Raw genomic sequence first — 14,075 nt, forward strand, 5'->3', positions numbered from 1 at the left:
TTTGAGCTGTGTTTATTCATGCCCTCTCTTTGTCTTGTAGAAACCTGGATCTGAGTAAGTTCTGCATCGGCCAGAAGGATGAAATGCAGCAGCCGCCTATTTACGACTTGTATGCAGTCATCAACCACTACGGGGGGATGATTGGTGGCCACTACACTGCATACGCACGGCTGCCAAGTGACAAAAACAGCCAGCGCAGTGATGTCGGTGAGTTCATCCCACCTAAAGCTTCATCTTCTCTTCTGTTTGTTTCCATCCTAAAAATTGTCCTCAAAAACAGGCTGGCGTCTCTTTGATGACAGCACTGTCACAATGGTGGAGGAGAGCCAGGTGGTGACGCGCTATGCCTACGTACTTTTCTACCGACGACGGAATTCGCCCGTGGAGAGGCCGCCGCGCTTTCTCAGGCCCGTCGGCGCAGATTCCCCCCCTTCCATGGGAGCTACCGCCAGTCAGGTGAGGGCGCTGGATTGAGCTACCCAGAGCCTCTGCTTGATCATCAAAAATGTAGGCTTGTTCTGGAATTTGCTTAAGTTGGTCCCACTTATGTCTACCAACTCAACCACTTATGTCGGTGACATAAACGTGTTCCACAGTGATGCCATACGAACAGAGGAGTGTGCTGTTTCATGAACACATGTTGGCTGGTTCTGTGAGCGAAGGTTTTATTTTTGAGTGTCTGCTGTGTGCGGTGTAGTATGGCTCGATCCCTACTGCAACTTTATTTGAGTGTGGTCGGTCCCCAGGTGAAATTCAACTCATTAGTTGCTGTATCATGTCTTATTGTGCTTTGACAATTTGTCATCCAGCTTTAACCACTGATCAGGGATGTAATGAAACAATGTCATACATTACATTATCAGGTAATATTGAATGTGCTCAAAAAGTACAAACCCCGTTTCCATATGAGTTGGGAAATTGTGTTAGATGTAAATATAAACGGAATACAATGATTAGCAAATCCTTTTCAACCCATATTCAGTTGAATGCACTACAAAGACAAGATATTTGATGTTCAAACTCATAAACTTTTTTTTTTTTGCAAATAATAATTAACTTAGAATTTCATGGCTGCAACACGTGCCAAAGTAGTTGGGAAAGGGCATGTTCACCACTGTGTTACATCACCTTTTCTTTTAACAACACTCAATAAACGTTTGGGAATTGAGGAAACTAATTGTTGAAGCTTTGAAAGTGAAAGTCTTGCCCATTGTTTTATATAGAGCTGTAGTTGTTCAACAGTTTAGGGTATCCGCTGTCGTATTTTACGCTTCATAATGCGCCACACATTTTCGATGGGAGACAGGTCTGGACTGCAGACGGGCTAGGAAAGTACCCGCACTCTTTTACTACGAAAACACGCTGTTGTAACACGTGGCTTGGCATTGTCTTGCTGAAATAAGCAGGGGCGTCCATGATAACGTTGCTTGGATGACAACATATGTTGCTCCAAAACCTGTATAGACCATTCAGCATTAATGGTGCTTTCTCGGATGTGTAAGTTACCCATGCCTTGGGCACTAATACACCCCCATACCATCACAGATGCTGTTTTTTTAACTTTGCGCCTATAACAATCTGGATGGTTGTATTCCTCTTGGTTCCGGAAGACACCACGTCCACAGTTTCCAAATATAATTTGAAATGTGGACTCGTCAGACCACAGAACACTTTTCCACTTTGCATCAATCCATCTTAGATGAGCTCGGGCCCAGTTTTAACTTGCACTTAGAGATGTAGCAACCAACTGTAGTTACTGACAGTGGTTTTATGAACTGTTCCTGAGCCCATGTGGTGATATCATTTACACACTGATGTCTGTTTTTGATGCAGTACCGCCTGAGGGGTCAACGGTCCGTAATATCATCGCTTACGTGCAATGATTTCTCCAGATTCTCTGAACCTTTTGATGATTTTAAGGACCGTAGATGGTAAAATCCCTAAATTCCTTGCAATAGCTCGTTGAGAAATGTTGTTCTAAAACTGTTCGACAATTTACGTACAAATTGGTGACCCTCGCCCCATCCTTGTTTGTGAATTACTTAGCATTTCATGGAAGCTGTTTTTATAGCCAATCATGGCACCCACCTGTTCCCAATTAACCTGCACACCCGTGGGATGTTCCAAATAAGTGTTTGATGAGCATTCCTCAACTTTATCAGTATTTATTGCCACCTTTCCCAACTTCTTTGTCACGTGTTGCTGGCATCAAAATCTAAAGTTAATGATTATTAGCAAAAAAAAAGTTTATCATTTTGAACATCAAATATGTTGTCTTTGTAGCATATTCAACTGAATATGGGTTGAAAATGATTTGCAAATCATTGTATTCCGTTTATATTTACATCTAACACAATTTCCCAACTCATATGGAAACGGGGTTTGTACTTAAAATAACTAAAATAGTTTCACTGCTACAAAACCCACTGTTTTGCATGATTTGTGTTTCTCATGCTTCACTGTGAACATTTTTTTTGTCAGTTTATCTGTTTAAATAATTTTAAATATCGGTTTGTACTGCAGCACTTTGATTTACTTAAATTAAAACTGCGTAATAAAGTAAATCTATTACTATTTATTATTCCCGGCGGGCATTGTGGCGTCCTACTCTGTTAAGTGTTCCTTGAATGCAACGTTAAAACACCTCTGTGCTGTTGAACTGGGCGATTTAAACCAAAACTGATATCCCAGTATTTTTAGGCCAAGTGTTCATTCAAGGCTAAGGCAAAATATTGCGATATATGTCGTGTATCATGATTTATTAATATCGAGATATTAATAAAAGGCCATATCACCCAGCCCTAAATCTTTCTACGTAAAATAGATAAAATAGCTGTGCAAATTGTATCAAACTCAGATAAAAAATGTACTCTGATTAAAAAAACGTGTCTTCGATCAGGCACATTCCCAGTCGGTGATGTAATGGACTGTCACACACGTACGGTTCTGGTCAGTGCCAAGTAAGCGACTAGACTTAATTGTGCGGCTATGATCTTCCTCACATCGGCGTACATTTTTGGCATAATTTGTCGTGCGAAATATGCCCGGCTTAGCAACTCGAGAACAGTTTTGGTTTGGGCTTACATGGTAAACAACTCAAATGAATGTTTTATCCAGACGCATACATTTGTCAAAATGTGGCCAAGCAGACGCATTGTGGGTTTCTTGGATGTCATCTACATCGCTAAACGAAAAATCTAAACAAGAGAATCCCTCTGCTATCTTTCACCACTTTTTTTAATATATAAATCGCCCGCTTGAATATTCCCTCTTCTCTTCTACGACTCTCTCGTCGTCATTTGGGATGTCTGTTGAGATAGGCTTCAGCACCCCCCGTGACTCCCTCCGTGCCTCCAAAAGGGACAAGCGGTAGAAAAATGGATGGATGGAAGTAAAGTCAAACTCGTTTCGCAAAATAATTAGCGCATGTTTAGCATTACCGCGGGTTCAGGATTAACGGCGTGTCAAACTCGTTTCGCAAAATAGTATTTTTATTAGCGCATGTGTAGAATTTCCGCCGGGTCAAACTCGTCTCTCAAAAAAATTAGCATATGCCTAGAATGTCAGCCAGGTAAAACTTGTCACGTCACGAGTGACCCTTCACCTGTCATCATTTTCAAAACGGAGGAGGCTGATTTCAATAATTTGAAATCGCATAAAGGGAAGAAGATTAAGAGCTATTCAGTTGGATTTAAGGTCCAAGCTATTGAATAGGCTAAAAAGAACAGTAAGCAGCTATGTTTTATTGATATACCGTAGCTGCGTGTGTCAAATATGAGTCATTAAATAACTCCCGCCTCCTGGTGGTAGAGGGCGCTAGTGATCCTTCTTGCGACTACTCCGCTGCAGAAGAAGTGACAACAAGCAGCAAGAGTGAGCAGCGATCGTTTATTTTTTCCTGTCTCTTGCACTTTTAACATGGAGGATTACATATCTAAAATAAAACAGTTTTCTAAACTGGACTTTCAGTCGAAGCAGGGGGTAATAAGGGAAGATCTCCATCGAGACAGAGACTTTTAAAACTGAAGAAAGATAAGGAAGACTTCTATAAACAAGTTATCGATGCTTTTGATCAGAAGGAGCTGCGCATGGACTTCATTTATAAGTAAAGGTAAGACCATAATAATGTTTTTTTTTATCAAATGTGCTTTTCATAATGGTATCCTTACATCACACTCAAATTTATAAGCGCAGGCCTAAATTTACCGCATGCCTTTGGTAAGCGCCGGAGTGAGAAGAGGTTTGAAAATAATTAGCGCATGCCTTTGGTAAACGCTGGAGTGAGAAGAGGTTTTAAATTAATTAGCACCCCGGCGGCAATTCAAGGAAATACGGTAAATAAATGTATATCTTGAAGAGCAATTTTTTCCCAAGTTGGAAAAAACTGCCACTTCATTTTCCAACAAATTGGGCGTACTGGCTTGTTAGTCCGTGTTGATCAGCCAATCTTGCTCATTTGGTTCGAAGATGAAACATTCCTATACAGGGACGTTTGCTTTGCAATCTGCTTTTTTTCCCCTAATTTTTGTCACGCTTCTCATTAGCCAGGCTCTGTGACTGTCGGAATCTAGCAATCCCACCTACACTAAGAGACAGAAATTGCGGGTGACCGACTGACAAGAAGATCCACACATTTAATTCTGCTATAGAGCGAAAGTGCTCAGGGGACAAGAGCGAGTGAACCCTCTTTCACCTTGTTTGAAAGCAAGAATCGGAGATAGCAAACACACACAAACATGGCTATTTATTGATGCAGGCAAGTGTATCAAATTCATTTTCATTTATTGTGGGATTATTTGATTTATAGGCCCATTCCTAATTGTGCATATGTGTGAATGGTTCTTGAATGTGCCCTGTTCTTGACTTGCCGGGTGAGGCTCCAGCTAAACTGTGACAAGTAGAAAAGGATCATACAGCTGGAGTTTTTTATTGTGTTCAAGTTGACTTGTGTATACCTCTGAGCCACAGGTTTCCATGTCTCTTTTTCAATGTTCTGCTTTCACTCTTTGGTTTAAACACGTGGATGATTGTTTAGTATGCAGTATTTCCTCCGGTTCTCAAAAGAGAAATCGATTGCTTCTGACGAGCGTACATTCCCAAGGGATTTTTAAACACCCAAGTCATGACAGTGTTTGTTAGACCGAGCCTGTTTCCCAGAAGCTGACACCAGTTTCCGCCAATCGCAGGCCTCTCTAATATGGCGGGAACTGGAGGAAGAAGAGGAAGAGGGCTTTGATGATGGCCCGCGTGGAGCATTCCGCTCTGGTCTGCGGCGGCGGCAACAACAAATGCACAGGGCGAGGGATGAAGAAGATGATGCCAGGGAACGGCACAGGCGTCATCGCAGTCCTGACGACGACCGCGTGCGATATTTTGTCCTGGGCACCATGGCCGCCGTGTTTGCCCTTTTGGTCAATTTACTTTATCCTCTCCTTTACAAAGCCAAGTGGGCCTGAGCTGCACCAATCTTTCAAGGGCTCAACGCAAGTGAGATCAAAGGAGGAAATAAAGGAAGAGGCTGATGTTCTGACAGTGCTGTGGACCCTCAGCACTTGTAATCCAAGCTCATTTCTAGAAGATATGAACACAAGGAATCACAACCTGAACTGGACATCAGCTCTTGTTTTTTTATTTTTATTTTTTTATTTCTGCATTTCTTAAGCTTTTGTCTCAGTCAAGTCAAAATTCTTCTTTTCACCACTTGGTGCAGTTTGGTTTAGATTTGTTCGTGGGTTTGCTTTTGTCGCTTGTGGAAGCTGGCACTAAATGGTTGTCAGTGGAGACATTTCCATTGAATCCTCGACACAAAATTCCAACAAAAGGTGTCTTGAATCTATGTTCGAGCTACGACGGTCTGCAGTACTCATGTCAACCACTCAGGGAGAACATCTGATCAAAGTTATGATTGTTGATAAAAACCCAGCGCATGATTATCAGGTCTCAATAGCTGCATTTTTGTGAGTTGTTGGCGACCTGTCCTGTACACATTTGTCTTTTTAAGTGCTTTGTGTGCAGGCTGTCAGACTTTTGCAGGATCATGAATGATTCATGCTCAGTTCTAGACCAGGGATGTTCAACTAAATTGTTTTTGAGGCCACATTTTCAGAAAGCTAAGGACATTAGTCTTATTTTGTGTATTACGGAGAACCAACGTCTTCAACATTAAACATTGATTAGTGGGTTTTTTTGGAATCTGCTTCCAAAATGTGAGTATCTCACAAGTTTAAGTGAACTGTCGGGCTACCAGTTGAATAGCCCAAATTATTAAAAAAAGAAGACCTAAAATGGAACCATGACCTCATAACTATAGACGTTGAACAAATTCATAACCGACTGCATCTAAAGTAAACAAGCTACAGCAACACTTAAGTTACATTTATCACATTGAAAACAAACATATAACTGCCAAAAAGGAGAGGACTCAAAAGACGGCCTTGAGGAACACCTCCGTTATGTAAATCACAAGTTTGGACCCCAGTGTTCTTAGTTTGCTAGCAGGGTTTAAAATGTCAATGCAGGGATCTGCCAATGTGTTCACAGTGGTCCAAGCCCCTCTACACAACAGCAGCACTTTTTTGTCTCCCAAGTTTTGAACTGGGAGACTGAACTTGGGGGCCGGATTTGACCCCCGAAGCCACCATTTGAACAGCACTGGTCTAGACATTGGAGCTACTAAAATTGTTATTGATGTATGCAAGTTAAATGCAGTCCAGCGGAAACTTAAGAAGTTGAGGACTCTAATGAAAAATGAAATATTGCTTTACTGCGGGGTTATCCCAAACCATAGTTGAGGAACCTAAAAGGGTCAGAAATCAGGTTTTTTTTCAATTGTTTTAAGTGTTTTTTAAATTATGAAAGGGCACAATTTATATCAAATGTGGATGTAATAAACGCAAGTCTGTTTTTTAAATGGTTAGTTTTGTATATACTTCTATATCCTTATAAGTGCTTGTATATATTATAATTACAAAGTATGACCTATTAAGTCAGAGTAATCTATTTCTAATTTGGGTCTCAGGCTAAGAAGTCACATTAAAAGGTTTATATGTGCAAAATGTTCACTTACTGAGAATACTTTATGGCAGAGATGTTTAATGTGTTGCACTGTTGGCGTCCCCTTAGAGCAGGGGTGTCCAAAGTGTGGCCCGCAGCATATTGTCGAAATAAAATCAGACAAAAAACAGTAAAAATGTAGGCATAATAAGCAAATATGGTAGCTAATTTTAATACTAATAATTAATACAAAGCAGACACATTGTTTTGTCTGTAAATGTATCTCAGTTTTAGATACTTTTTTTTTTTTTTTTTACAAAATAAAATATCAAAACGTCCCACGCATGCTTTGACTCTTCGGTGTGAGGCCCTTTTTCGAAAAAATTTGGACACCCCTGCCTTAGAGATCTCATTAGGTTAGTACCTCCCCTTGGTCCATGAAACACACTTTCTACAGCATTTTTGGCTGCTTTTTCTGCAAACTGCATTCTCTCTGTAAGAAACTGTTTTTGCCTGTGTTTTTTTCTCTTTTTAATCAATGTATTTTGTTTTATTTTTTCAAATGTATTTTGATCTTTTAAATCAGGGGTCTCAAACATGCGGGCCAATTTCGGCCCGCAAGATGTTGTTATGCGGCCCTCACTTCGAAATTACAATTTAATGTTGGTGCGGCCCGCGAGTTTAATGTGAAGGGCGCTTGATGGCGTCATACTTGACAACGTCCCTAATTTTCCCGGGAGACCCCTGAATTTTATTCACCATTTCTGTTGGCATCTACCAGATCATCAATATTCAGGGAGTGTAATAATGGCTCTGCCTATGCCGCCCCCTACATTCTGAATCGACAGCGTGCGAGCCCAGTTGTATGATGCAGAACGCAAGTGTGGTATTACAAAATATATTTGATCAACAGCTACACACGTCGCACTAAGGGTGGCTGTAAAAAAAACTTTAACACTGTTACAAATATGTGCCAGACTGTGAACCCACACCAAACAAGAATGACAAACACGTTTCAGGAGAACATCCACATCGTTACACAACATAAACATAACATAACATAGGGACGGCTTGGTGCAGTAGTAGAGTGGACGTGCGCAACCCGAGGGTCCCTGGTTCAATCCCCACCTAGTACCAACCTCGTCACGTCCGTTGTGTCCTGAGCAAGACACTTCACCCTTGCTCCTGATGGGTGCTGGTTAGCGCCTTGCATGGCAGCTCCCTCCATCAGTGTGTGAATGGGTAAATGTGGAAGTAGTGTCAAAGCGCTTTGAGTACCTTGAAGGTAGAAAAGCGCTATACAAGTACAACCCATTTATTTAACAATTACCCAGAATCCCGTGCAGTCCAGACTCTTCCAGGCTACAATATACACCCCCCCCCACCCTCCCTACTTGCGTCGGTTGAGGTGTTGTATATTGTAGCCCTGCACGGTGTTCTGGGTATTTGTTCGCTTATGTTTAAGTTGTGTTAAGGTACGGAAATTCTCCCAAAAAGGGTTTGTCATTCTTGTTTGGATTCAAAGTGTGGCGCATATTTGTAAAAGTGTTAGTTGTTTATATGGCACCTTCAGTGTGACCTGTATGGCTGTTGACCAAGTATGTCTTGCAGCCCCTGATGTTAATCATCTGCACAAGCCTCATATAACATGTTATGACACTGGCACATTGGTTGTGTGACGTAAAAGTGTGCGCAATGACATGTAGTGGAGCGGTAATACTCTTAAGGGGTGCGCAAACCCCTGAAAAAACAGCAGGAATTCATAAATCCTATATAAATATGTTTATTGAATAATACTTCAATGAGATATGAATGTAAGTTCATAAACTGTGAAAAAATAATACAATAGCTAGACTTTTTATGGACATGTTCCATAAATATTGCTGTTAAAGATTTCCTTTATTGTGAGGAAATGTTTAGAATGAAGTTGATGAATCCAGATGGATCTCTAATACAATCCCCAAAGAGGGCACTTTAAGTTGATGATTACTTCTATGTGTAGAAATCTTTATTAGGGTCCGCAGGCCCTATTGAAACTGCTGTGTTTTATTATTATTCCGCTCCTTCGCACCCTAATTTGACCCCCTTAACATGCTTCAAAACTCACCAAATTTGACACACACGTCGGTGTGGCAAACCTTCCCAACTTATTAAGTAACCAAACCCCAAAAATGAAAATTGCACTCTAGCGCCCCCTAGAAAGAAAAAAAAAACAGACTACTCGTAACTTCCGTTAGGAATGTCGTAGAGACATGAAACAAAAACCTCTATGTAGGGCTGACTTAGACCTAGATTTCATAATTGTATCTTCTGGGGCAAAAATCAACAAAAATTTTGCAAAAACCCATTCAAAGCAAAATTTTCGCAAAAAATGCTATTTTTGCCTCTTTGAGCTGTAATTGGACCCCCTCAACATGCTTCAAAACTCACCAAACTTGACACACACATCAGGACTGGCAAAAATTGCGATCTAATGAAAAAAAAAATCCCAATACTCAAAATTTCGCTCTAGCGCAATTTTTGAATAAAACACAGCAAAAACTGCTCCTAGGAAGAAAACACAAACAAAATTGCTTTTAACTTCCAGTAGGAATGCCGGAAAGACATGAAACAAAAACTTCTATGTAGGTCTCACTTAGACCTACATTTAGATAATCGACATCCTTCGGCAAAAATCAACAGGAAGTTAAAAATTACCCCTTCAAAATAAAAGTTTTGTAAAAACTTGTCACATTTTTCAAACGTAAACTCCTCCGAGTGCGTTTGACGTTTCGGCTTCAAACTCGCACAGGAGAGAGATTGAACCCTTTTGATTAAAACAGTCCAACAAAGTTTTGATTACTGCTCCGGTTTTGATTTTACGCGCCTTCAAAGAACCCCTGCGCAAAGTTTCCTAAAAAATGTCATTTTTGCCTCTTTGAACTGTAATTTGACCCCTTTAAAATGCTTCAAAGTGCAAGTTAAAGCTCTACTATACAAAGCGAAAGCCATTTATCAACAACATCCAGAAACACCAATCTGTAATTTGACCCCCTTACCATGCTTTAAAACTCACCAAATTTTACACACACATCAGGAGTGGCGAAAATTGCCATCTAATAAAAAAACCAAACCCTAAAAAATCTAAATTGCGCTGTAGCGCCCCCTAGGAAAAAACCCAGACGAAACTGCATGTAACTTCTGTTAGAAATGTCGTAGACATGAAATAAAAACCTCTATGTTGGTCTGACTTAGACAGGGCTTGAGTAGCGGCGGCAGCCAAAGGCGGACCCGACCAACGCTGCTTGCAGCTTTAATTAATTATTGAATCACTTGTTATTTTTGTACATTTTTTTCCAAATAGTTCAAGAAAGACCACTAAAAATTAGCAATATTTTTGCACTATCATACTATGTAATAATTCAGAAACTGATGACATCATGCTGTATTTTACTTCTTTATCTCCTCTTTTTCAACCAAAAATGCTTTGCTCTTATTAGGGGTTTACTTGAATTAAAAAAATGTTCACAGTTCACAGTGAAAAAAGGTTGAGAACCACTGTTGTAGAGGAAGTTAAAAGCAGTGCAGTCACGGCAGCCCTTAATTGTCGGCCGGGTGAAAATTGGGACAGATTCGTGAGAATGTTTGCACCGGTAGATTGTCGGGAGGTGCACTGAAATTCAGGAGTCTCCCGGAAAAATGGTGAGGGTTGGCAAGTATGTTGCTAGGGCGGGAACGCCATTCATAGAAGGTCAATTCATTAAAAAGTGCATGTTAGATTTTTTAAGAAATGTTTTCTTGCGGCCCAGCCTCATCCAGTTTTTCCATCCAGGTAAATTGAGTTTGAGACCCCTGATTTAAATCATTGTATAATGTGTTTTTAGGAAGATATTTAAATACAATTCTCGCAATGTTATTTTGCCTTGAGTAGAACATGTAAAGCAACCTAGAGCTCTTGATTGTCCTCGTAATATATATTAATATATTTATAAATAATATATTTGACAGCGGAGAAATATACGGTACAGACCAAAAGTTTGGACACACCTTCTCATTCAATGTGTTTTCTTTATTTTCATGACTATTTACTTTGTAGGTTGTCACTGAAGGCATCAAAACTATGAATGAACACGTGGCGTTATGCACTTAACGAAAAAAGGTGAAATAATGAATTATATTCTACTTTCCTCAAAATAGCCACCCTTTGCTCTGATTACGTTTTTGCACGCTCTTGGCATTCTCCCGATGGGCCACAAGAGGTTGTCACCTGAAACAATTTTTACTTCACAGATGTGCTTGAAGCTAATGGAGAGAATGCCAAAAGTGTGCCAAGCAATAATCCGAGCAAAGGGTGGCTATTTTGAAGAAACTAGAATATAGAACTGTAGAGGTTGCCCTCTAGTGGGTTGCTCGGACTGCCACAAGAGCCCGGATTTCAGGGTACGACATGGTTTTGTTTTCATAAATAGTGCAAGGCTTTTTCTGAGACCGTGTCTCTCTCTCTGGCTCCCACTCCAACTCCAACCTCGTGTTTCCGTCCGGCTGCTGCTAATGAAGGCGACAGGAGATTAGATAACAAGGCCCACCTGGGCCATCCACTTACCTGTCGCAGTCTTCAAGGCCGATCCTTGCACACCCCGTTTCGCGGCAGGCCCGCAGGCCACGCCCCCCTCCATAAAACCATGTTTGCAGTTATATCACCTTTTTTTGTTAAGTACATAACTCCACATGTATTCATTCATAGTTTTAACGTCTTCAGTGACAATCTACAATGTAAATAGTCCTGAAAATAAAGAAAACGCATTGAATGAGGAGAAGGCGTGTCCAAACTTTTGGCCTGTACCGTACATGTAAAAATGCACTGCTGTGGTATAGTTGTAATTGTGGATAATGCTGGTCTCAGGGACTTCTGACTGCAACCGAACCTGCCTTGCCTTTAAATGTACACACGTGGAATTGTAAAGTCAATATATGCAATATGGAGGATGAATCCAAGACGCTCTGCAATAATGTACCTTAAATACCCACCTTCAAATATTGTACAATTTTCTACTTTTCTGACAATAAAATATCCCCATTTCTCACTTGAATGGATTTTTTATTATTACTCAGTCGTTTTAAATCCTCGAGATGTTTTTAAAACCTACGTGATTTATCATCGATGCTGGTTTATTTTACAGGCTTCGAGCCCGTCGTTGTTCGGGGCTGACCTGGACTCTGAAGGACAGCCCGACCTGAGCGCGGAGGTGTCCTCTGGTCTCTTTGCGCACTCCGGAGACTGTGCGGCCCCGTCCTACAGCAACATGGAGGATGTGGACTGATCTGATCTGCAACAACACAACACCTTGGTGCTCATCATTATGTCAACGCCTCAGTTTGGCGTCTCGGGATTCCTTTTTTTTTGAGTGCCACCTGTGTTGGGACACCCGGCGGCCTTTGGGCCTGGTCAGTCTTCTTCCACACCAAGACATTTTCTCCAGAATCGGCTCCCTTGACTACCAAAGGGTGTTCATAGGTTCCACCCGTCTACAGAAGTTATTTCAACGGTTGGAAACAAGTAAGCGATCGCACCTTGTTCTCTGTTGTCAAAGTCACTGCTGACCAGCCCTGTTGATCTTTGAGGGGGAATTTCAATTTGTTGTAATGTGTTGACATTTATACTGTTGGTAACCTTTTCTTTTTTTAATTCCTGCAATAGATCGCGCGTGGGAATTTGTAGCATTGAAAACCGTCAAATGGGTGCTGAGCTACTTTTTCTAACGGGGTGCGTTCTCTTCTTTTGGTATTTGTTCGGTTAACTTTAGATATTGGAATCCTGTGGATGCAATTGTCGAAGGCTTCAGTGTAAACTGAAATGTGCATGTTTGCATGTTCCTACATGTCGTATAACCAGTCCTTGTCAAACAAAAACACAATCTGCTGACATATTTGCTAGGTTTCATTCTTTCTGGGGTCTTCATGAATGCTGCTGTGGATACATGTAAATTATTAATATAAATAAAACATAATTTGGAGGATTAACTGCATGTGTGGTGTTGTCACAAAATAGTGATGGTCTAGTTTTCTTTGCGCGTGTTTACTCCACATATTAGTATGCTAAAAGTTTTGAGGTTCGTGCATATTTGCTTTTAAAAATATGGGAACATAGATTTTATTAGTTTGTAAATGTACCAAATTGTAAAGATTTAAAATTGTATTGCCATAAAAATGTCAATAGTTCTAAGAGATAGTGACTTAGGCATTGAATTTTACATCACAATATTAATTTTAGCAAGACTAATGATATTTTGTCCATTCTAGTTTAAGAATGTTGAAATCGAGAAAATAACTTCCCCACATAGAAAATCATGTTAAAAATTCTGCCAACATCCTGAGGATGCCTGAGTTAAGGGGCGGCATAGCTCGGTTGGTAGAGTGGCCGTGCCAGCAACTTGAGGGTTCCAGGTTCGATCCCCGCTTCCGCCATCCTAGTCACTGCCGTTGTGTCCTTGGGCAAGACACTTTACCCACCTGCTCCCAGTGCCACCCACACTGGTTTAAATGGAACTTAGATATTGGGTTTCACTATGTAAAGCGCTTTGAGTCACTAGAGAAAAGCGCTATATAAATATAATTCACACTTAAGAGTTGCAAGTTTAATAATGCTGGTTTTCAGTATAAAATGTAAGTAACATTGATTGTCGCACACACGAGGTGTCAATCAATGTTTATTTATATAGCCCTAAATCACAAGTGTCTCAAAGGGCTGCACGAGCCACAATGACATCCGCGGTTCCGCGCTCACATAAGGGCAAGGAAAAACTCTCAACCCCGTGAGACGTCGATGAGAATGACCGTGAGAAACCTTGGAGAGGACCACAAATGTGCGTAACCACTAGGGGGGACCGGATGCAATGGGTCTGACATGATATTGTGAAAGTCCAGTCCGTAGTGGGCTGGACTCTCACTATTATTATGTCCATAGTAAATTTAGCATAATAGTAAGAGTCTAGTCCATAGTGGATCTAACATAAAATAGTGAGAGTCCAGTCCATAGTGGTTTAATATTGTGAAAGTCCGTAGTGGGCTCGACTCTCACTCTTATTATGTCCATAGTGGATCTA

The 14,075-nt window shown here is 40.7% G+C and overlaps 1 protein-coding gene across 6 annotated transcripts in view; it reads left to right on the forward strand.

Moving 5' to 3' along the window:
• usp19 (ubiquitin specific peptidase 19) overlaps window positions 1–12,993 on the forward strand; it is a 66,122-nt gene extending 53,129 nt beyond the window's left edge. For 4 of the 6 annotated variants that reach the window (XM_061904878.1, XM_061904879.1, XM_061904883.1 and 1 more), the window contains 3 exons: window positions 41–207; window positions 281–456; window positions 5,187–12,062. In XM_061904878.1, coding sequence (XP_061760862.1) covers window positions 41–207; window positions 281–456; window positions 5,187–5,456 — 613 coding nt within the window. In that variant the 3' untranslated portion in view covers window positions 5,457–12,062. Of the gene's footprint in view, window positions 1–40; window positions 208–280; window positions 457–5,186; window positions 12,063–12,152 lie in introns of those variants that run through there. The other 2 variants (XM_061904881.1, XM_061904882.1) reach the window with 1 other exon arrangement.
• The last annotated feature ends 1,082 nt before the right edge of the window (window positions 12,994–14,075 follow it).

Source organism: Nerophis ophidion, linkage group LG06 (assembly GCF_033978795.1).
Source record: "Nerophis ophidion isolate RoL-2023_Sa linkage group LG06, RoL_Noph_v1.0, whole genome shotgun sequence".
Lineage (NCBI taxonomy): Eukaryota > Metazoa > Chordata > Actinopteri > Syngnathiformes > Syngnathidae > Nerophis > Nerophis ophidion.